Genomic DNA, 25,350 nt, shown 5'->3' with positions numbered 1-25,350 from the left:
CATCAGAACAACACGGTTACACACACACACACACACACACACACACACACACACACACACACACACACGCACGCACGCACACACACACGCACACACACACACACATAGCATGAAGAAATATGATTTAAGTAAGAACTACTTTAACTTCAAACTCACTGATGTTTACTTGGTTGGATTTGACCTAAAATGTGCACATTAGCATCACATGATTTAAACTATACAGACAGCTGAAGAAACGAACACTTACACAAACACATGAAAGACTTCCCAATTCCAAAAATGAGATGATACAGCTGATGCTCCTACATGAGTTATGTTGACATGAAAACACAACTCTTCAGCAAACATCAGTTTCCTTGACACTCACAAAGGAATCACAGGATTTCCAGGCAAGGATTATTTGACATGTTTTTCATGGGTTGAAAGCATTTTGGAAAGAGCTTGACAACTTTGATTTGCAGCCATTAATTAAAAACACAGTAGGTGTCTGCCTGTGTCTGCCTTCGTGCCAGATGATTCGGCTGAGGCTTTAAATCTTCACACAATAGCGGATAGGTGCACAAAAGGGCAGTCCGTCAGTACTGAACACTGTTCCTATTTTAACCAAACATCAATACCTCACTGTAAATCACTGAAAATGACATTTCCTGTCTTCTGAAGAAATCTCTGGCATATGGCTGGAAGGTGTGTGCCCTAAAAACACACGTGCAAACTGGTGAGATCGATCAAACACCACTGCTGGGCTTGATGTGCGTCGGCCGTCTGAGAGAATGACAACCTCATGTTGGAGATTTAGCATCGAGCTGGAAATGCAAAACGAGGCAGGTTGGTATTGCTCTTTGATGGCAGATATCAAATGGCTTTTGAGGGTTTTCCTCTCTCTGCCTTTTATGTTTCTTTCTCACTTTCCCCCTCTCACTGTCTCGCTGTTGGTTTTGCGCTGAACTTTCCATCCACAGCCTGCCTCTCCCTGTGTGTGTGCTTTGAACTCCTCAAACTGTTCTTTTGAAGGGCAGAGTCATAAAATGTCCTTTTATGCAGGCCCAGTCTCTTTGATGGGGTTGTCACTTTGTACAATGCTCTGCTCTGAGCCTCAGGAACTTCAGACAGGCATGACCACACCCACACAGACAGACAGACAGACAGACAGACAGACAGACTGGCAGGTAGGCCCTATGGATGACAGGAGGACTGTCAGCTTTGGGGCTTTTACATGCTTTTCTACTCTTTTTTTGCTGTTGCTGGAGCTAGTTGAAGCCAGGAGATTTTGATTCGGGCTTCTTGTTGACATTCAGGCATTAGTAAATGGGCACTGACAACATCTAGACAATCTGCAGCAGATGTGGCTCCTCTGATAATGACAAGTTCAACATTAGGGGGTTTCAAAAACTGATAAATGATCAATGAATGATCAGAAATGATTAAAGTCTATTTAAACTTCACTGTCCCTTCACCTATAGTTTTGAGTGTGTGACTCTACTATTCAGTGCGGTTACATTACATTACATTACATTTTGCTGATGCTTTTATCCAAAGCGACTTACAAAGTTTACTTTATCTTCAGTCAACAACATTATTGGTCTGCAGATGTACATACATACATACATACATGCATACATACATACATACATACATACATACATACAGACATACAGACATACAGACAGACATACATACATACATACATACATACATACATACATACATACATACATACATACATACATACATACATACATACATACATACATACATACATACATACATAGTTTGACAGGGATTCAGATTGTCAGAGTGAAAAGATGCCAAAATTGTTATCAGATAAGAACAGACATCTCTTCTTCGCTTGTCGTTCTACTGCTACACACCTCTTATCAAGAAGCACAAAAATAGACATTTCAGAGGAAACACTTTCTGATAATGAATTGAAACTATGACAGATTTGTTTAGAAGAAACAGGCTCAAATTTATCATTAAATGCTGAACTCAGCAATCAGTGAGGAAGCCATAGAGTTACTGGAACACTACAGCAAACCATTTTCCTAAGAATACTCTTCCATTGATTTGTCTCCAATGTGAGATCTGACAACTCTAAAAGAGGAAAGGTTAGTCTGACTTCTTTTTCTATGATACCTTTTTTCTTTCAGGTTAATGCAGCTAAGAGCTGTGTGGATAGCAAGATGTTTGAACACGTAAAAAAAGTATTCCCCCCCCCTTTTTTTTCCTCTTTAAGGTAAAAAAAAAAAAAAAAAAAGAGATCACAATGTCTATGTATATTCAGTATCCACTTATTCCAGATTTTACTAGAAACTACAGTACATGATGTTAAACTAAGTCTTTAAATATCATTTTTAATTGTTTTTATTTTCGGAGAATGTTGGCATCTCTCCGTGAGTTAACCCACCAGTCTGGTGGCTGATTTATGGGGTGCATTTTATGAGCAACAGGCAAATATCAAGTATCAGATGTCAAAATTTCTGTATTGCTTTGCTCTCTAAGGACGAGTGATCATTACACATCCTGCATACAGCTTCATTACATGACATTTATGTAACTCCAACAAAAAAAATCTGAAGCAGTATGAAATATTTGGACAAGTGATTTCTAGGTAAACATTCAAATTCTTGAACATTTCAGTCACTGAGTCCAGAGATACTGGGCCAAGCATTGCCTCTAACACCAAAACTAGACGGCATGTTTGGGAGTCAGGGCAGCCGCGAGGCCCCAAACCACCACACATGTTTACCATTGGAGTCTCTGTTGTGGTGTCACACTTTGTGAAAAATGCATATTCTGTCTTTCATCACCTGTTTTTTTTCCACCCATGACTCATGTTCACTCTCACCATCTGTTTTCTCTTGATTTACTTAATCTTTGATACTGTTGGGTTTCTGTTTAAACAATACAATGGTTTGACAAAGTTGGCTTTCTTGCAAGTCTGATCAACTCTCCTCTTCTCTCTTGGTATCGAACCGGCTATCATGTAGCAGAACTCCATAAGGAAGGGCCCCTTCTTGCTCTTTGTCGCTCTTCTTATGTCTGTCTGGTATGGCATACTACACTATGGTGGGGTCATAGGGATAGTGCTGCCAAAGTGCACCAGAATAACGGTTCATGACTTCTTTTCTCCCAAGCGAGGAAGTCAAATATTCACAGTTCCCCTGATCCCATTGAAATTCTTTTACATTTCTGAAGTGCTCAAAGATCCAATCATGCAAGAGGGCCAATAAAAACAAATGAAACAGTCCAAGTAGTCACATTGACATTTAAGGTGTATTGATTGATTCACAATGTCAAGTTGCCTTGTTGTGATCCGCTCCCATTTGCTCTGTTAAAGTTACAGCATTATGCCTAATTTCAAGCTCAACACTTGATTTCTGGATTGATTTCAAATTCAAAGCCTTCTAGCTAGCTACTGCAACTATTCAAGTGGTACTAGCATAGTGCAGGTGGGTTTCATCACTGCTGATAATTGGCAAAGATGCTTGTGCAGAGCACTGTCGGGAATACCATAACCATAATTTAAACACATATATCCTTTCGTCATGTAATGCATTCTGACGGTGCTGTGTTGTTTAATTTATTGTGTCCTATTTTTTTCTCCTAATTTTGTTCTTGGCTGCTGAGGAGCTACCACACTATTTTTACCATACCAACACATAAAGTGTAGAAATCTCATCTCCCAGGCTGATACAGTAAATCCAGTTTTCCATTCTCTTATTAGTTCCCAGTTGTCCAACTGTGGCCATTACGGTTTGGGTTGGGTTTCCCGTAAGCATCTCAACACTGAGACAATCTTTGTTCCATTGTAAGACGTGAGCACTGAGAGGCTTTTGGGAAGCTGGAACCTGGCTGTTCCCAGGATCCCTTTCACCTGAGCTGGAGAACAACAGGGAGAGAAATGGGCAACACAGACAGAAACAGTCGAAGAGCAGGAATACGTTTGGATACAGACATGTTCTCAGATGTAGCCATTCACACAAGAATCACGTGTTCATATTCTTGTGTGAATACACATGCGAGAAGCATTCTTTGTCTTTCACATGCATAGTATTGTTACACTACAATTTGTGGCAAATATTGGTCCTTACTGACAGCTCAGTCTCACAGCAGAATATGTTATAGCTGTGTTGGTCCACAGCACAAAACACAACTTTACAAATAATCATAAATAAGTTGAAAGAGGTTTAGAGATATCCTCATGCTCAAATTCATATGAACACTTGACAATTCACTTATTGTTTTAACATAATAAAAATACAGAGAAGGTTAATGTATGTTAAAATATAGTATTTGTAATTTTCCAAACACCTACTATAACGAGTTATCATATTTTGCCTGCTGTTTCCTGTCAGCAATTATGAAAATAGAAGAGGAAGTGATAGGGTTTCAAACTTCCTCGATGGGTTAAATCGTTGAGCATTAACCTTTGCAGCTGTTCCTGGAACAAAAATACTCAAGAGGTTTATTACTCATGATATGTCAAGGTGTGAGTTCAAGATGCATTGCTATCGAAGTGAAATATGGCTTTAGGACCAGCCTTATCCTGCCAAAAAAATCTTTGCACAATCTTTAAAAAGCTTAATGTTTGTGTGACAGGACTCCACAAACCTCTGAAATATCCATCACTCTCACATTCAGAGTTCAGCGGAAGTGCTGTCAGGGTTGAGTATGTGAAACAGATTTCTAGGACAAGATCTCTACACAAACATCATAAGGCCTCTGTTAAACCAGTTTGATCATCAACCTGTTTTCTTGCTGAGCATGTCTTCCGCTCTTTGGTCTGTGCGGTGTGTGTGTGTGTGTGTGTGTGTGTGTGTGTGTGTGTGTGTGTGTGTGTGTGTGTGTGTGTGTGTGTGTGTGTGTGTGTGTGTGTGTGTGTGTGTGTGTGTGTGTGTGTGTTGTCTCCTCAATAAGAAGGTCTAAAAGGATGTAAATCACGCTGTCAAAAGTGAGTGCTGTGAAAACATCCTGAGTGCACACTGAGACACTCATACACACACCCGTCCGTACGTACGTACACACACACATACGCACACAAATACTAAACTGTCCCTGTGAGATGAGTAATTCAGCTGGTGGAATGAAGGAAAGTATAAAAATGTAAATAAACATAAGTACTTTTCTTTGTCACATCAAATTAAATCATAAAGTACATTCGGTATCGGTAAACGGTTGAGTCAAATGGCACTTCTCATGTTTTGTCAGGAGGACGGAATCATTTACAGATAACCTTTAAGTTTTAACCACAACACTGTTTTTAAGACTTTTATCCAAGAACATCTGCAAATGTTGTGACACCATTATTCTATCAGCAAATCTGGCCACAGAAATCGTGCATCAGTGGTTTGTTTCCATCTTTCTCACCTCGGAAACTTCTCTTTGGGTTTTCCGTGTCAGCGGTAGATAGACAGCTGAAAAGTGCTGCCACCCCAGAGAGCTAAATATAACACAGAGACATCTGTGGTAAGAAGGTTTTTAGAAATCATGCAGATAAGCGCTTTGCAGAGACGTGGGCTGTGAACTTTGGAGTCACTGAAAGACGGCTTTGAGACAGTAAGGTAAAGTACAGTCATGAGATGTGGCTTTATTTGAAGGAGACATGTGATTCACTGGAATTTTGAACCTTAATATTAACTTTCTCCTCCTGATCATTATGGGCCTGTAATTTGAGTTATGATGGGTTAGGAAAGGTCCTTTGCCATATGGTATAACAAACACAGGGCAAAGAACACAATGTGAGCACAAAAATAAATTCTAGGTTATACCTTTAGAGCAGCACGGTCCATCTGAGGTCAGAATACCGAGTTGCTCTTTGTTTAAATACTATAGCTTTAAAGCATTTTAAACATATAACTGGTACATACATATTGTGCTGTAGCTGTCATTGCGAAAGTGCTATCATGGCTGTCAGAGACCAATCACGTCATGGGTCAGTGGGTCACAGAGCAACAGGCTGCAAAGGCCACAGAGGAAGAGAGAGACACATACACAGGAGAAAAAGCAGGAGGGCAAAGACAAATGCTTATCGCTTGAGTGGCCTCATGTCGGCAGGGCCATCGCTGACTGTCACCACCTTGAGTGACACACATCAGGGTTGAGGGGTCAGCAGGGGTGAGGAGGTGTAATGTAGTTGTGTGTATGTGTGTGTGTGTGTGTGTGTGTGTGTGTGTGTGTGTGTGTGTGTGTGTGTGTGTGTGTGTGTGTGTGTGTGTGTGTGTGAGGAAGGAGCTGTAAACCCCCTTTGAAAAAAGCTATAAAAGCAGGGATTGCAGGACAGGTTTTGAGCCTTTTTTATACCGAACATAGCTCAGGAAGTAAACACACTGATCGAGGACTAAAGGTTCTTTTACCTCATCTGTGGTGAAGTTTAGATTGGGAACAGACAAAATGTACAAACAGACTAGTCAATAAATCTGTGGTAATTAAAATGTAAGCATCAGTAACGAAATAACATTCCCATTCAAAAGGCTTAGCTGAGTAAGTCAGTACTTGCTTACAGTCTGAATACTACACACAGGTTGAGTGATGGTCGTCAGGTTTGTGGTTGCACTGGTGACCTGTACTGTTCCTTCCAGAGAATTTATGTTTCACAAAACATGAATTTAAAGGAAAATTTAGGAGAAAACAATCCTGACTTTGTAATGTATAAAAATAGACATATCTTTGCCCTGAAGATTACAATAACTTGTTGTCAGGAGGAGAACCTCAGCTTCTGCCCATATTAAACCCCTGTGTGCCTGTGTGTGCACATTCACAGCAACAACAACAAAAAAAGAAATGAAGAAAAAAGAAAAATATGCTTAATCGGGATTGGAAATTGAAAGTGTTTATAGTTGTTCCAGTCAACCAGTCTCCAAGGCAAAGTGAAAAAGCAGGCCGTCGCAGAGAGGGGGGAAATGCAATATTGTTTAAGAATGAGAATAACAGTGAACATTTGCAGGCAGTCTCTCCTAGAAGCTATTCAGAGAGTAGCATTTGCTTATGCACATTAAAAGTGCCACAAATAGTTTTTTTAGCCAGTGCAAGAAGAGAGCTATAAAATCCGGAATACTTCCTCACCACTGCACAGCAGACCGATCACAACTTAAAGTAGGTATGACTGTCAGATCCTCAGTTTAGGAAATTCTTGTCTGCATCTCCTTCAAATTCAGTGAGAAAGTGTGTGTGTGTGGATGAGGTTTCTGTAAACTAGGCCCCTTAAGCTTCATTAAAGAAAGAACAGTATAAAGGTGAACGGGGGATGGTGATTGGAGGTGAAAGAGTGTCCAAGTGTGTGTGACAGAATAGAGGATAGGTAGGGGGCACGGCAGTGGGTGGGTGGTGTGACCGCTGTGAAAGGTTAGGCTACTGTTAGTCGGGCGGCAGCAGCACAGGAGATTGGAGGTGAAGTGAGGGTGTGACTGACACATGGATAGAGACGACTAGCAGGGGGTGGTAGGAGGTGGCAGGCAGAGAATAATGGTGGCAGGATGCGGGTGTGCTGCACTGACGAGAGTGTGAGTGCTTGAGTGTGTGTGTGTGCGAGTGTGTGTGTGCCACTTGAGGCTATGCATGGTCTCCATGTTGTTTCAGGTGTCCATACACCCCCAGCCAACCAGCAGGCCCTGGAGGGAGGACTGGCAGCTCATTAGCCTGATCAAAGACTCCACTTCCCCCTCGGGTTTAACACACACACACACACACACACACACACACACACACACACACACACACACACACACACACACACACACACACACACACACACACACACACACACTGTTGTGTTTACCTGGCTAAGCCAAAGCTAATCTTCCTGATATGCAGGATGTGGGGATCAATTAAGGAAATGAAGGTGTGGTGATGAAGGGGAAGAAAAAGGAAATGACCACTTACATCAGTCTTACAGGTTTATCAGTGAGCTTGTTTTTACAAAGGTCACAGAATGGCAGGCATCACATAAACATATAATAAAATGTTTTAAGTCATTATAATGTAGCTCTGTTTGTAGTTTACAACTGCATTTTGTCCATTACAAACCATTTATTAATGAATATGTATAGATTTAAAATGTGAAATACTAGGAGTGTCTTTTTAAAGAAAAAGGGTTTCTAGCAATTTTTTTTATTGATTTAAAGCCACTTCATTTAAATACACCTTAGAACTGAGGTTACTACTACATCAAGTAAAGACAGGTGCTTTGACAACTTTTCACAGTATGTATGTATCCATACGAACAGACTCATTCAAAATTAATGATTTCATTTTTTTATTATTTTAATCATATCAGTTTAATTGGATGGAAGTTAAATTATTACAGACGTCTAATCTGAAGCAAAAAAAAAAAAATGTGCTGTCCACATTGAGCGAAGCTGATTGTTGGCTATGATCATTAGCACTGACTCAGCTGCTGAAGCTGGCGTGATTCATTTCAGTGAGAATCGTATCATGTAAAAATAGTCCTCATAGTGAAGAGCCGCTGTTTCTTTTCATATTGAGTCGGATCCTGATTCATATCCTGTATTGACTCGGTCTGCGTTCAGAAATTGACCACCTCATCATCCATCACAACAAAAGAGTCGGTGAGTCAAAGCACCCCTCTCCAGCCACATCCTCTCAGCTCAGGAGGAGATCTTGTTTTATTAATCAGAGGCTTGTGAAGCACACGCACCACACTCACAACTGGATACATATGCACACAAACACATATCTGTTCCCAGGGCTGAAGTCTGATTTACATGCACTTTTGCAGATGGTAAACTGATATTTTAAAGCCGTAATCCAACAGAGAGCGTATCGAGATGCAAAGTGGGTGGAGGACACTCAGTTCAGAAATCGTTTTCCTCATTTGGTATTCCCATTTCAGTTTTTTCCTAAGGTAATGTCTTTAACGTTATCAAACACAGAAGCACGTTCATGTTGCGGCCACCAGTTTTAATTAGGCTACATCATTATCTTTTGTACATCAGTTTGCAAGGGGAAGGAGTCAAACAAATCTACCATACCCATTAGACTCAGGTAACGTTGCTATCAGGAACAAGACTGGTGGAATTCAAAACGCTTTAAACTGGCAATTTAAGGTTGGGATTCATATGATACGCTTGTTACCCTAACTTTTATCTGTGAGTGAGCATGTGTCATTCTTTTGGACTGATGATTGATCTGAGAGAGATAACAGTGTCAGCCCCCTAACATTGGGATTTTCTCTGGGAAAAATGAATGGGATTTTTTTTTTGCTTCTGGAACTATAGGGAGAGACTTTAGCCAACACCACCAAAATAACTTGTGGAAAAAATGTATTGACTTTGAATTCTATGAGAGAAGTTGAATGGGAGTCTATAGAGGTTTTTTTAGAGCCAATCCCTAGTGGCCCTCAGTGGTATTGCTTGTCGTGGCACTTCCGCATTGGCCTCCGTTTCCAGAACCAGAAGCTACCTCCACTTTCATATACAGTGTATGATTATCATCCATCAACCCAGCTGACAACATCAATGTTTAACCCTGTTCCCTAAACCTTCTTTAATAAGCCTTCTTCTTTACATGTGAGCAGTTCACAACTGACCAGTCTGGGAAATATTTGCAGTGTGTTCCTAAAATGAAACAAATTTTCCTTTGTCCACCACCCACTTCATTTTCTTTGTGTTCCTTTCCAGACTGATGGCTCACAGGAAGTAGCTGTCTCTCATGCTCCCCTCGCCATCTCCTCCCCTCCTGTCCTTGCTTCCTCCTAACACGTCCTTCCTGTGCTTCTCTTCTCGTCTCCTCCGCTCATCTACTCCCCTGTGATCATTTTATACTCATCTCCTCCTCATCTTCCTCTCACCTCCTTCCCTTTGATCTCCTCACCCCTTCTCATCTCCCTTCTTTTCTTCTGCCTCTTCCGTCCTCCTGCCCTCTCCTTCCATTTACCTCCCTTTTTTTTTCTACTCATCTGAGCCTCGTCTTTCCTCCTCTCCTCTACTCCTTTCCTCTCCTCTTGTCCTCCTGTCTCTCCTCTGAAGGCTTAATTTAAGCTTGTCATCAGCATGTCTGTGAGCTGAAGTAGGATACTGCTGATGCTGCAGCCATCATGACTTCAGAGGTGCTGATAACTCTGTTGCAATACTGATGGTCTCTATTTGTATTTGAGTGACTATTTCTTGTTTCTTTTTAGGCTGTCGAGCGCAAAAACAAATATGTAAAAGAAGAGGAAAAAAATAGGCTGAAATGCATTTGACTCAGACAATCTAAAAATAGACAAAGTTGTGAAATTACTGGCAATTTCATCCATTTATTAGCTAGTTCTGAGGTTTTTAAATTCTTGTATTGGTCACATTTATCTCTTTATCGAAGTTCTTCCTGATATATATTTCAGTGTTTCATCTCATAAAGAAAACATTCCCCCAAGAATTTAGAAAAAATATATTGACTTGTGTGCATAGCTTTTATCAAACTAAGTCATGGAGTAAGTAAATGCCGTTAGGATTTCCAGCATGTTTCTGTGTTTAATTTATCTACAGCATGTTTTGTTTGTCCGTACAAGTTGTCATATGTTGGTAAAGAGATTACAGTATTTTAGATCCTGTTAAGGGAGAAAGATAAAGTCTGTTCCACCATGTTTTTACCAGGATGGATATCATAAAGGTTTCAAAACTCTCACAATCATTCCAGAGATACAATCTATAGTGTATTACTGACAATCAGGTTGTTTTTTATTTCAAAGTACTGCTCGGACATCTGAAAAATGATAACCTGTAATGACGTTGTTTACGGTGAAAAACACATGCTGGCTATGGGGGAGACTCATGGAAAGTTAACTAAATGTAGTTGAATAATGTAAAGAGTGTTAGTCACTGGTTTTTACAAGATAAGGTGATGTTAGATAACTAGATTTTGTTATTTGTGATTTGATAATGTGATCATAACAGAGTAGAAACCATTGGGTTGGAACAACATGGGTTTAAACCACTCCTGTGGTAAAACATGACAGATTTATTTTCGACGCCTTCAACTCAAACCGCAGAGAGATATTTATACTGATGAGTCGTAGATTCTGTTTTTCTAAACTACATGCATGAGGAGTAAAACTTTCTGCTCTGTCCAATTAAATATTCCTTTAAAAAAAAAAAAAAAGTCTAGTTTTGACTTCGTGGTTCTCGTCTAAGTTGGAAGAACCCCGCTGGGCGAGAGGAGGAAAGGAGGGCTCCGGTGGAAGCTGACCTTTGACCTTTCCTCAGTAGAGTGACAGGACCCCGACTGCACTCCGACCTCCAGGGACCAACCAATCGCTGGAGCGTGACCTGCCATCAGGGGCGGGGCTACAAAGGACCACATTTCTCCTCGCCACCTCTCACATTCTGGGCATTCCAAGTGTCGCAGTGAACACATATCATCCAGGCACCTCAGGGATGAACACACACACACACACACACACACACACACACACACACACACACACACACACACACACACACACACACACACACACACACACACACGCATGCACAGACACACACACACATACACGCATATACCACACACGGATTCAGTGATGAAATGTAACTACCTAAAAAACACATTCAAATATGCACTTGAGGGCAAATTTGAGAGTCTTTACTTCGTCGTTTACTTCACCGTACTTTTACTCTGCACATTTCAAAGGAAAATATTGTACTTTACACTTGGTTACTTGATGAATAAAGATTTTACATTCAAAATGTTTTATCATATTTTGGCCTTTGATAAACGGCTGTTTTGACAGTCTTACTATTTTCTTGAGTTAATTTTTGCAGGAAATTGTTTTAATTATTTCTTCTGTGTACGTTGTATGCTAACGAGGGTTGCAAAGAACAATCATTCATGATTTGTCTCTCAATAAGTGTTTGATTAATTGATCATTGCTTGGTCCAAAAGGAAACTGAAAGATCATGAACTGAAGATCAAGATCTTGTTGAACTTTGATCACAAGGCATGCTCTGCATTTCAGATGCCAAAAGACAAAAAAAAATGGCAAAAATACGGCGTCTCTCGCCAGGAGTCCTTTTTGCTTCTGTAATGGGCATAGATATTTTTAAGTTTGTCCTTTAACATTCTCTTAAAAATGTCAGAATCAGTTTCATACATTTAACATGTCGCCCACAAAGTCTGTTTTTATACATATTCTCCCTTTGATGCAGCATTCTCTTTACTACTCGCCGGGACAGGCATCAATAGTATTTTAACTAAATTTGAATGGCAAATCTTTGTCACTGTCTGTCTGCCTGCTTAGTTTGGCACATTCGTGAGTTTTAATATGAGTGATGTGTATATTTTGTGGCTGCCTAGAAAAAGGCATTGACCCATTTTGGTTGTTCTTTGCTATTTATGTATTTGTGCATTTGACTACTTGGGTATCCTTGGCACGAGAAGGACAAACCTACTCTCTACGTGTGTGTGTGTGTGTGTGTGTGTGTGTGTGTGTGTGTGTGTGTGTGTGTGTGTGTGTGTGTGTGTGTGTGTGTGTGTTAGCTCAGTAATGTGTTTTTTATTTGCCCTCCATGTGTGGTTCAGTTTAGAATGGTGCAGTCCGCATCCCATCCTGTGGTGCTGGCTAACATCAGACCCAGCGCACACACACATACCACTCATACACACATATACATACACACACACCACGTCAAACACACATAGTCTCGACACTGACCCAGACAGAACCAGACCAGGCTACACACTAATTACATGCCTGAAATTAGACATAATATCAGCCAGCCGGTTGACTATGGAAACAGTGATGGAAGGCCAAGTTAGGGATGTGTGTTCGTGTGTGTGTGATTTCTGCTCATTCTGTATGTTCATGAATGTTAAAGGATGTCTTGTGTATACACAGTGCGGTATATGTATGATGTTGTGTATCAGCACTCAGAAGTGAAAACAACAGCATAAGACAAAAGGAGAGGATCAGAAAGGGCAGTAAACTATATGGACCCTATTGGTCTGAAGACATCTCAGGTTCTACAGTACCAACTGTCCTGGTATGTGTCCTTGTTGCATGTTTTCTTCAATGTTATCTGCAGGTGAGAGTTTCAAGTGTCATTTCCAATGTGTGGTATGTGACAGAGTCCTGCAGTAGTTTCCAGAGTATCCCCCGGAGACAGGAGTGTCATTCTGGAACTGCAGCAGCAGAAAAATGTGGAAAAGGATTCAGACAGCATGTTTTAGACCCCGCAATGAATACAACTTAAATGTCTATATACATAGAAAACATACACGGCACTTTCATTTTAGAGACACGGTGCACCTGTGAAGCCACCTTCTGTAGTATCTGCAGCTGCGTACCCCTCTGCCACGGAGTGTGTTCAGGCCTTAAGGCCAATTCATGGTTTCTTTGTCTGCATGCATACATTTCTTCATCCTCCAATGTCCACCAGGGTCAGCTCAGACCCTTCTACAGACTTGAGAGTGCAGCCTGAAATGTGAGACCGTGCAGACTGTCCACACAACGCAGGTGCCAGGAAAGTAAACTGGATGCTTGTTTCGTGCACCGTATGTCAGTGCACGTGTACTGTATTCCACATACTTTTCTTGTGAGGCTGATGCATGCAGCTGTTTTCCCTTTTTTTGACTTTTTCCTGTTGTTCAGCCAAACACAATAATTACAGCAGCTCTTCTTCTTGCTGTCAGGAGGTCGCTGTCATGTTTTCGTCTGTGACGTGTCTGCGTTCACATACCCTCTCATAGTAGTATGCGGAGAAGCGTGTGCTGGTATGACGCTCTGATTTAGAGTCTGCAGTCGAATTAGCCTTTAGCCACAACTAGGATAAAATACCTGAATCTCTGACTGAACTGTTGGCAGTCTAGTTGCATTGTGGGTAATGTAAGAAACACACTGTAACAAGAAAAACACATTAAATTTAAAATATATTTCCAATTCTACTGCACTGATTCTCATACTTATATTATTTTTAAAACTCTCCATACTCATCCTGACAGTAAGTACAATGCTAAAGGACTTTTCCAAGAAGTTGAAACTTGCTAAACATTAGTTTGAAATTTCAAAGCGGCATTTTATTAAGTAATAGCAACATTTCTATTTGTGTTTTCCTTATGTTCCATGGGCACAATGTGATGGAAATAAAAATGGAAAACAAACATAGGCCTACCTAATCCTGGGCATATGATTCCCTGTGGCTCCATCTATACTACAAATGTATCACAGTGTTTTAATAGGGTGGCTTTATTAATCCCTACAGAGAAATTATTTCTTCACTTTTGTATCAACTCAGGAAGTTCACAAGTCAGGGTCAGTGACAGAACAGCACCCCTGCATCTGGCGTGGATTCAGGGTCTCGCTCGAGAGCATGTCAGGAGGGGAGAGGCTTGTCAACATGGACAGTCTGGGTCATCCAGGGAAAATATAGTCTACCTGACCTCAGGGTCAAACCTGGGATCTTTAAGTGTTCCTGAGGGTCAGCAGCAAAGTGTCCAAGCATTTTTCTCAAGTGAAAACACGAGTTAACTAATCACAATTTAAAGAAATATTTATTTGAAAGTTTAACCGAATTTCTTTTATCAACGGTAATCTTCCTAGCTTCCATTATCTGAGACAAAATATTTTACCAGGGGTGTAGAGTAGACTTTTTGCAGTTATTTTCAGGTCAATATTTTCAGGATCTCCTCTGGATGTACTGCTCCTGTAAAACAGTTTATGTTAAATGTCATTTGGTGCCTAATGATGTTTACGACAAACGCAGAGCAGGTGAGGCCATATTTTCTGAGATGGCTTCCCAGAAAAAAACGACATCCCATTGGCCCACTGCTGACCTGGACAGACTGCTGCTGAGGGGAAAAGTGGGTGTGACTCCAGTCATCTGGAGCCACAAAACCCATTTCCTCCTGCACAACCATGTCAAATTATTGGTCACGACTTTTACTCTCAAAATGTCAAATGCTCATGCAAAGCTTTCAGACTGATGTGGAATAACGTCACGTAAGACCAAAAGTCTGGGGAGAAAAAGTAGTACTATTTTATTTCTGATGATTTAATTCTAGGCTCCAGCCCCCCTTCACCCTGTTCAGGGTAAAGCAGGTACAGATCATTTTAATTTACGAGTGGATTTAGAGGGAGCAAAAACCACGATAAATGTTCAAGTCAAGAAGTAACACAACTTTTGCTTGATCAGTAAGGAATCATGAGGTATTTTTGTAGTTTCTGAAAATATTTTTGGAACATGTAATGTCGTTTCACTAGAATTGTATTCACTGTAACTTGAATTAAAGGGAGACTTAAGGTAATTTAGGATAGACAAGCAACAGATAATGAAACAAAATAGGTGGATTATAAAGACGATTAAAAAAAATCAAGACTTTAACAAGATTTGATTTTCCAAAGTCTACATATATTTAAGCCTTGTGTTGTCCTTGGGTCAAAATGACCCGCAGCTGTGTTCAACCAAGTTCTATTTTATTTTCATATTTTTTTGGAATCATTGGTGACAAGGAGGCTGTGAGGGTTTCTTTAAAGAATGATGATCCAAAGATCCCAAAAAATATAAAAAATATAGAAATAAAATAGAACTTGGTTGAACACAGTTGCGGGTCATTTTGACCCAAGGACAACACGAGGGTTAATCAAAAGTATTATAATAGTGGGGGTGCCCATTCAAAACAACCCGTTGTAAAATTAATTTGACAGCAGACCCAGTGCAGCTCATTTGGCCTCTGCGTTGTTTTTCTTTAACAGGAATTTTTTAGCTCTCTAATGGCTCTAAGTGAATTAGGTCTAATGTATCCTATTATGGTGCAATGAGGGCAGGCCAAAGTCATCAAACTCTTTATTTTGATGGATGTGGATACACATACATGTGCCCCCACCCCTCCTCTTCCTACCTCTCTCACCACACACCTCTCCTGACTCCAAAGCACACAAACACACCTCCTGAGCAGGCGAGCAGCGAGGAAGGAAGTCAATATTTGAGGAGTTGAGCTACCTGGCCTTGTGGTCGAGATCCACCTCTTACTGTAGGCAAACCATAGAGTTTTCTACAATGCAGCTCTCAGCTTGCTCAGTTTGAGTGTTCCTGTAGGTTAATATGTCATTACACTCGCTAATTCTGTTACCATTGGCTTGAAGCCTGCCCTACTGTTTAAAAGAAAAATCCACCCTTACGGTAAAACTTTATAAAAACACATGTAGTCTGCTGCAGCGGTTCCCCACCTTCTCTGTCAGACAAACCTCCACAGCCCCCATACATGAACTAAATTAACCCCAGAGACTCTGCCCTGCATGTTCCAAATATGTTTTTAATCTATTATACTGAATGTTATTTAACACTACAAAGTCCTTAAAGTGGATGTTGATCAAATTAGTCAACATTTGGATATTATGGTCAAGTTTGCTTTTGTATTACTATCATGAAGGGGCAGACACTGAGGGCATCAACCATTTATGTATTAGCTCAATCATTTAGTCATTACTTTTATTTATTTATTTATGTTGCAGGACAGTACCCGGCTGTAAAAGTGCCAGAGTTAGCCAAGACACTATTTATCATAGTCGCTGGACAGGTGTTACAAAGTCACCCTAAAAACAATAGCCTACAGTATTAAAATTACAAAGGGTTTCAGGTAAGCATGCAAAACATGCAAAACAATAATAAAAAGAAGACGAATATTTAAATTAATTAAAAAAAAAAAAAAAACTACCTAAATCTAAACTATGTTTTTTAGCCTTTTACTTTATGACTTTACTTCTGGCTAGCTATGTTTTTAAAGTTTAGTACATTTCATGAACAGTTTTAAATGTTTGTTTGTTTGTTTGTTTTTTGTCATTTATCGTAACTGTTTATTTATTTATTTATTTTTAATTAACTACTTTAACAATTTAGGTAACAATTTTCAGTGTGTATCCATTGCTTTAATCTCAACCATTTCTCCTTTACTTTCATCTTTTAGGATAACTATTTTGACATGCTCGCATGCTACAGCAGTTTTAAGGCACTATTTATTCCCAGTTGCACATGACTCAAGTTAATTGTCATTTAATTGTGATAACGATCACTCCAGTTAACTCCTATTTAGTTCTTTATTTGCCTCCCTGACAAAGATATACAGTATATATGTTTAAATCAAATTAAGGGGAGTTGATTAGTGGAACTTTTCATAAAAACTATGTTTTTTTCTACCATGATTAACTGGTAAATCACTGACAATCGGACATGATGTTGACCTACTTCAAGGAAGAAAACAATCAGTGTAATTCAACAGCAATAATAAGCATCAGGTACTGACGTAAACATGTAAAATAAAACGTGGACTGATGGTGTTTGACATGAGGATCTGGGGGAGGAACGTCTCTTTAATCTTGCATCAACATCCTTTCATAAATTTGACTAACAAACATTCTGCTCCACAACCGGGCGTAATACCATAATTAGCAAACAGAGTTGTTGTGATATGAAGGAACAATCACCCGTCTCAATGCACCAGAGGTCCAATGCTCAGAGAAAGTAGTAGGAACATTCAGTGCTCCTTAACAACACAAATATTTACAGAAAGCGAGCAGAGGGAACTCGTCAACTCACGGCACTCGAAAGAGAAATGGGGTTTTCTGTGGGGTTGAGCTGTCTTTTCTGAACATTTGTGTGTCATTTTAAATGCAACTTTTTGTGTTATATATGACTTGTTGTGTGTAAATGTTGGGGAATTGGAGTTGAAGATGAATGTTTAGACAACATTTTTACAGCATATTGAGTTCAAACTGTGTTTTTAGCGGATGTTTCTGCAGAAACATGATTGAACAACTGTACAATTAGCTACTCGCCTGTATGTTGTAAACTCAATACCATAAACCAACATGATAAAGCTTCATTTATGACTCAGTTTTAATGTTATCATTACTTCTAAGTTTGTTTTATTCTTATGAGGAAAGCTGTGAGTTCACAGACATGGTGACCTGGTGTGAAATGCACTTTGAAGGCATTCAAAATCCTCTGGCTGTGGCACAGCAAGAGTCCCACACACTTGTTAATTGGTGAAAGATGCATTTTGTGAAGTGTCAAGGGTGGCGGGAAGGCGAAGTAAATGATGGCTTACCTGCTACAGGAAGCTTTTGATTCAAGCTGTGAGTAGTCAGTCGAACTACCACTGTGATTTGCATGTGAGCCCTGTCACCTAACACTCTGCTCACATGGACAGACAAATGAATACACACACACACACACACACACACACACACACACACACACACACACACACACACACACACACACACACACACACACACACACACACACACACACTGAACAATTACCAGCTTCTCTCAAGTTAATGTGGCAGGAGAACAACCAGGAAATATAAGACAAACAGCAATGGATTAGTGAAAAAAAATCTAGTGACAGACCAAAGTGATAAACAAAAGGGCTATTAACAACGTAATCTAATTTAGACAGGGACATCTGTGGAGTAGACTGGATCTAAAAGTTCAGAAATGGGGATAAAAGTTCAAATGGATATTTCAAAAAATAAAAGAAACTTTTACAAATAATTACAAACACTGAGGACTTTGTTAAGTTCGCTCAACGTGATGGAAACTCGAAACATTAGATATGTCAAACTGCTCTGGAAGCAGATGGGGCTGTCCATTATAATCTCAAACTCACAGCAGCAGCCAGCAGATGTGGCAGGAAGAAAAGGCTGGGAGGAAAGATTCTGGAGAGAAATCTAGGCCTTCCCTTCCGTGCATGTATGCCTGGATGATCACACCGGCGAGAAATCTACAATTCAACGAACACTTCATGTAGGCCATGCCTGCGAGCCACGCAGCTGTGGACAGAAGTCTGCAAGTATCTACAGTATTTGTCTTTGTGCATCTCCTCACATCTGAGTGAGCAAAAGAGAGAGACACAGACAGAGAGGAAAGAATAGAGAGGCTGACATTTGTTGATTTATTATAAAAGCTCTTATTCCCTTAAAATACATCTTTAAATAGCTACTGTCAGTCATTTTATACTAAAAATATCCCTGCAAACAGAAAGCAAAACCAACAAGTCCAATATAAATGCTTATTATCATTGCAGCACATCGTGTCGGTCTAATGCTGCACAGTGCATATCTAAGTATTCAAAAATAGTAGCTTAAAGTTACGGTGGGTTAAAAGTTTTACCACAAGACATGGTGTAGTTGAATTAACATTAAAATAATATATAAACAGAAGTAGTCATGCATGATTTAATGACCATGATACATAGCCTATATATCATTCAAATGTTTTTTGAAAGCACAAAAATGCTGTAAAGTCAAATGAAGTCAGTTGAGTTTTTCCAGCAACCCTAGATTCTTCGTTTAACACACTGGATTTATATCAATATAGTGTAACAATATAGCCTACATTAAAATTGTGCTAAAACAGAAAAACAAAATGCTATGTGCATGATAAGGTAAAACAATTTACTCTGCAAATCCAGTCATGCTTTAAATAGGCCTGCAAATATTCCAGACATGTTGTAAAAATATAGCAAAACCACAGGCGATAGAAAACACTGTAAAAAGTGATCAAGTTCCTTTATATTAATTATTATATAACTCAAATTGACTAAAGGGCTATTTTGCTCAAATATAACTTAATAATTTCAAACTACATTTTTGATTGTATTTGATTTCTTTTCAGTTTATGTTCTACTGATATGCATTAGATATAGACAGTAACTGGACAGCCCAGATACAAACTCAGAAATGTAATTATTTCCATTTCTTTTCCTCTGTCTTTAAAACAATAATCCCAATTTGGAGGTGTAGTGGTTGTCATGGTGACGTGTGCAAAAGGATAATGGGGCAACTGTTAACCTTTGACTGGTTAAAAGCCCCAAGCAGAGGGGGGTGGCGGCAGGGGAAACACACACACACACACACACACACACACACACACACACACACACACACACACACACACACACACACACTGGGATGTCAGAGAGAAAGGAAATTCACACTCATTTCCTCCGTGTGGTTTCGGTACAAATCAACAACATCCTGTTCTTTTGTGAATCCTGCCTGCCCTCATGCTGGTTTGTGTTTCAGAGTAGGCGTTATAACCCCCCCATCCTCCCACACACACACACAAGCACACATACATACACACACATACACACACGCACCCTCCTCCTCCTATTCTGCTCTGCTTTTTTACACTACCACAGAGGCTGTAGTCATACCTCACATTGTTGCAGAGGAAGGAAGGGCACGTCCTTGTTCGCAATAAATGGCTTTAGATAGAACACAAGGGGAGCAGCTATTATCTAGCCTAATAGAGCTGAGGCATGTGACCCCTGATTTCCTTTCGAGTCTACACGGATTAAAATAAACAGTAACCATCAAATTCCAACTATTTCGTATTTATTAAACCAACTGGTAATATAGGCCTATTATAGCATATTAATGGATTTTCTGGTGTTGGTTTCTAAAACATGACTGCATCTTCATGTTTTTAATCAGACATTATTCACCAGAGTCAGTATCAGAGATCAGATTTGCCAGCACTGGAAAAAAATTAATTAATTCATTGCAGATTTAGCCCACTCACATCTCGCTTTCCCTCTCATCTGTTACGCAATACCACCATAATCACGTCTCCTCTAAGATGAGGCAATGCAGGCTTCATATATCAATAAATTAGCAGGTTAAAATAAAGCCAGAGTGGCATCAGAGCAGATGAGCCGACTCTTTATGTAAATCATGCCTGACATTGCCCTTGTGACCAACCAACCCCCCCCCCCCAATCCCCACCCCTTCACCCCAAATCCCTCTCCCCCACCCTGCCCTCCCAGACACACACGCCTCATTCGCCATTTCTTCCCATTCATAAAAATCTAGGCATCGCGCATGCGCAATGCTATTCGGAGTCCTCCCCATTCATAAAAATGTAGCCTCCGCATTTCAGCCCTCCCGAGTCGCTCTGCCCTCCCATTCACAAAAAAAAAAAGAGGAAAAAAGCTGAGGCATCTGCGCAGTGCCGTCCCTTTCCGTTCCTCTACCCTCCCATTCATAAAAACTCACTTCCCTCCCCCTCGGTGGTTGCAACATCATATCCAAAGCTCTGCGTCCACAACCGCAGTCGCCTTTTATGCACCAGCGAGTGGAGAATAGTGCTGGAGAGCCGCTCGCCTTTCGCTTACATATTATTTCCTTTAACGTTTGGACTTATCTTTACTCAACATCTGTGGAGCTACTCACTCTCTTTGGACTGGACTATAGCCTGCGCGCAAACGTCGTGCGCAACGAAGAGATGAGAATTGCATCCTGAAACCACAGTAAGTGATCGTGTCTGCTGTGTTCCCCACGTTAAATGTGTCCAGCGTTTGACTGTACAAACCAACTGTTCAATCCCTGCACTGCCCGCACTTGACTGTTCCTCTCAATCCGCTGGATCGCAGGCACAAAAACGCTCTTGCAAACTCTATTTTGCAACAAGCTGTTTCCCCGACCCGTGTTTGCACTTTAAGTCAATATTTAACCACCGATTTCGGTCCAGAAGCAAGGTTGAGACTCATAGAGGGGAAACGATGTCGTGCTGGTCGAAGCGCCGCTTTTTTTTTTTTTTTTTTTTTTTTTTTTTTTTTTTTTTTTTTTTGGACAGCAGATACGCATTTTAACATTTATCGCGTCAATATTTGTGATTTTTTTTTTTTTTTTTTTTTTTTTTTTTAAATAAACAAAAAAAAAAACGCGTCACTATAAAAGGCAGCGGAACAGATCCACATTTCAATCTCGGTCGAAATCGGCGTCCACTCTGAAAGCCTGTGTATGTTTTATCTCGGGCGGTTCGGTTGCGTGTCCTTCTCGCTGCAGCGTCCGCTTGGTTGGCACATTTGGTCGGTTGTGTCAGGTGTTTTTGCCATTAGCTGTTGCGTCTTATCCGAGACCTGCCAACAGAATTAGCTTTTTTTTTTTTTTTTTTTTTTTTTCTTTAATCCGATTTTTTTTTTTTCATTGCCATTTACGATTGCGTCCACCTTTACGCGTCAAACTACGCACCAAACAGCCCCCGCTTAAAAAAAAAAAACTACCCCACAGCCGTCTGTCTAATGGTACACAGTGTACTAGTTTCTTTATCAAGCTTGTGCTTTTATTAATTTTTTTACAGATATTACGAGTGAGATGTTGAATACGTGGTTACAATGCCTATATAAACATGCTATTTGAGTATGCCGAGCAGCCGCCTCCGGTTCTTATGACTCAGTCCATTCACATATTGAAGGGAGGAACGCACACACACACACACACACACACACACACACACACACACGCACGCACGCGCGCGCGCGCGCACTTGCACACGCATAGTTCCGGCTTGGAGCTCATAATGGTCTAGATTTGACGATCACAAGCGCTTGTGTCGGTGCCAGCAATGTCGCAACAGGTTTCTCAAACCGGCTTTTGCAAATCTGAGGAAAAGGAGAATAACAGAAGCCGACGGTCGAGCGAAGCAGCGTCGACCGCGGCCACGTTTTCAAATCAAATATATTAACAGCGAGTGGTTTTATGCGCGTTATTAACCAGAACAAAAGAATATGTTAGGTTCGTGGCTAATTCGGTTTGCTTGAAATACAAAATAATAATTGAAAAAAATAAAAAATAATGCATTTATTGGTCTGAATAAACGTTTTTTTTTTTTTTTTTTTTTTGCTATAAGGTAACTACGTGTGGGTCAGCGATTCGCTGTGCTGTTGTCAATCATCTTTTCGTTTTTTGTAAAGTAAGCAAGGTTTGCCGACCGACTGTCGAGCACTCATTGATGAAATGGTTTAAACCGATGGTCTCAACATGACTGGAGCGCATTGATTCACGCCTGCAACGCCGGCTGCAGCCAGCAGCTCTCATTCACAAAAACCTGCAGTTCATAAAATCAGCTCCATTCACAAAACGCCAGGATTGGATCTGTTTCTCTGATTCAAATCTATGTTTATATAGGCTGTATGTTCAGAGGTTAAATGTGAAAACATACGATTATAGGTTCAATTATATTACCACGTAAGATTATAAGTTAAATGATATTACCTGAAGCAAAGTAATATCTATCTTATTGTAGGTTCTATACAAAGATCTAATTTTCTTTTGCCTCTTGCATTCATTTTGTCACTGTTAGAGTCCCTTTTCTGGCAACCTTCTCATCTCTTTGCTCTGCCTTGTTTTGCATCTTTGAGTCTTTTGCATGCAAGTCCGGCTCTCTGGTGCTCCCTGCTCTTTGGAAGGGAGGCAATGAGGGCCCAACTTCTATTGTTCTAATGTCAAAGTTAGAATGGAGGAGGTTTAGACTGAATACCCTGTTGATATTCAGGGTAAGAATCACCACCGTTTGGTGTCCAGATAATTGCAAAGATCCAGCCTGGTAAAAGATTTCTGTTGCGAGACTAAAATGTGTTGGTTTTAAAGATTTAATGATTGTCTAGGGTGAAGTAAACTACGGATAACAAATATCCGTTTTTCATGCCGTCTGAGGTGTTGACTTGAAATGTAGTGATCCCTAGTTCTCCGATAGCTACTGTCTGATTTGCTACAGTTACATATAAAAGTTTCAATCATGTGGGGAAAGTAGTTTTTGTATTTTCATCATGAGACAAAATCTCAGGTTAGACATGAAAAGTGGCAATGAATAAACAATAGGGAGATTAAAACATACAGCAGATTGTAAAAGTGACATTTTAGAACTGACACGTAAGTATACTGTATGAGCATGTGTAATTAGATTTGAATACATACAATTAAACTGAAGGATTTGACCTTGGCATTGCCTAATTTCATTAAGTTAAGGAGGGAAATGTTCATAGACTCTATTCTTTATTGCTAACCTGGTTGTAATCTTTTCAGAGTTTTGGGATTTATTAATTTTGATGAATACAATACTACTTTACCCCTGACATTCCTTTTTCATGATATTCTTTGCTTTACTTGTGGTTTCAGATTAGACCTTTAAAAAGAAAAAAAAAAAAAAGGATCAAAAGGGTGAAAGAGCAACAGCTTAACAGCCGATGCAGCCAGCCATAACTGTCTCTTTTGTATCTGTCTTTGCAGTATTGCTAAATGCTGCTTTAGAGTGAAGACGTGCGAGGCACCAGCCCACACATGGAGTCCAGGGTCCCCCACCACATTCCCGGAGTGTCCTCCTCCCTCATATCCCAGCCCCTGCTGGACAGTCGAGTTCCCTACGGCCGTCTACAGCACCCTCTCACCATTTACCCCATTGATCAGATAAAGTCGTCGCACGTGGAGAACGACTACATCGACAGCCCCGCCGTTGTCTCTCAGCAGCCCCCGAGCCAGAAGTCTGTGAACCGAAGAATCACCTGGCTCGGTCAGAACCAGGAGGCCTTCCTCGGGGCAAACCACAACCATCATCACAATCACCAACACCAGACCCACCAGCAGAGCAGGTGCGAGCCCCACCCTCATCAGGACACCACCACCCACCCTTGGATATCCTTCAGCGGAAGGCCTAGCTCTATCAGCAGCAGCAGCAGTACCTCCTCTGATCAGAGGCTGCTGGACCACGCTGCACCCACCCCAACGGTGGACCACCACCCAAACTTGCACCCTCACCAAGGTCCCGTCAACACAATCCCTACCCGAACTCCAGGCTGCTTCCCTTCCTCTGAATCTAAGGTCCTCACCACCTCTTCTTCTGCTTCTTCCTGTTCCTCCTCTAAATCATTGGACCTCAAGTCTGCAAAGATGCCTGCAGGAGGCGTGTGCACCGCCGGAGGCCAGCAGGGGTTGGCGCTGATTCCTTCCTCCCCTGCCGAGAAGAAGCACCTCATTCTCTGCGATCACTGCGGGAAGTGCCGATGCACAGAGTGTACGCTCCCCCGAACCCTTCCTTCTTGCTGGGTGTGCAACCAGGAGTGCCTGTGCTCTGCTCAGAGTCTGGTGGATACAGCCACCTGCATGTGCCTGGTCAAAGGGATCTTCTACCACTGCACCGAGGATGAGGACGACGAGGGCTCCTGCGCCGACAAGCCCTGCTCGTGCTCCCAGGCCAACTGCTGCGCGCGCTGGTCCTTCATGACTGCCCTTTCTGCTGTCCTGCCTTGCCTGGTCTGCTATCTACCAGCTATGGGTTTGGCCAAACTGGGACAGAAGTGTTATGACAATGTTAGCAGGCCCGGCTGCCGCTGCAAGAACTCACAGGGCGGCGTGAGCGTGCCCGTGAGTAAAAATGGAGGCATGGAAGCAAAAGCTGGGACACTAGAGAAGCAGCAGCAGGGGTCATGATACTGGACCAAACCGTCTGGCGGTGGCCTTGCTAAAAAAAAAAATACAAAATGGACAGCACCACACAGTACTTGCTCGCTCTCTGTGGATAGGACAATCCAACACCAACCCATTAAACTATCCCATTAATCTGCTGGAAGATGACTTGTG

The 25,350-nt window shown here is 40.9% G+C and overlaps 1 protein-coding gene across 1 annotated transcript in view; it reads left to right on the top strand.

Annotated features, from left to right (window-relative positions):
- Positions 1–20,985: 20,985 nt before the first annotated feature.
- Positions 20,986–25,350, top strand: part of spry4 (sprouty homolog 4 (Drosophila)) — a 7,798-nt gene continuing 3,433 nt past the window's right edge. The window contains exons 1-2 of the mRNA XM_069146040.1: positions 20,986–21,242; positions 24,004–25,350. The exon at positions 24,004–25,350 is cut by the window's right edge and continues 3,433 nt beyond it. Of these exons, the coding sequence (XP_069002141.1) occupies positions 24,055–25,200 (1,146 nt within the window). The 5' untranslated portion in view covers positions 20,986–21,242; positions 24,004–24,054 and the 3' untranslated portion in view covers positions 25,201–25,350. The remainder of the gene's footprint in view (positions 21,243–24,003) is intronic.

Source organism: Embiotoca jacksoni, unplaced genomic scaffold, assembly GCF_022577435.1.
Source record: "Embiotoca jacksoni isolate LCO1_2020_lvr unplaced genomic scaffold, fEmbJac1.0.p SCAF_13, whole genome shotgun sequence".
In the NCBI taxonomy this organism is placed as follows: Eukaryota; Metazoa; Chordata; class Actinopteri; family Embiotocidae; genus Embiotoca; species Embiotoca jacksoni.
The sequence above is the reverse complement of the archived record's forward strand: the minus strand, read 5'-3'. Positions and strand labels throughout refer to the sequence as shown.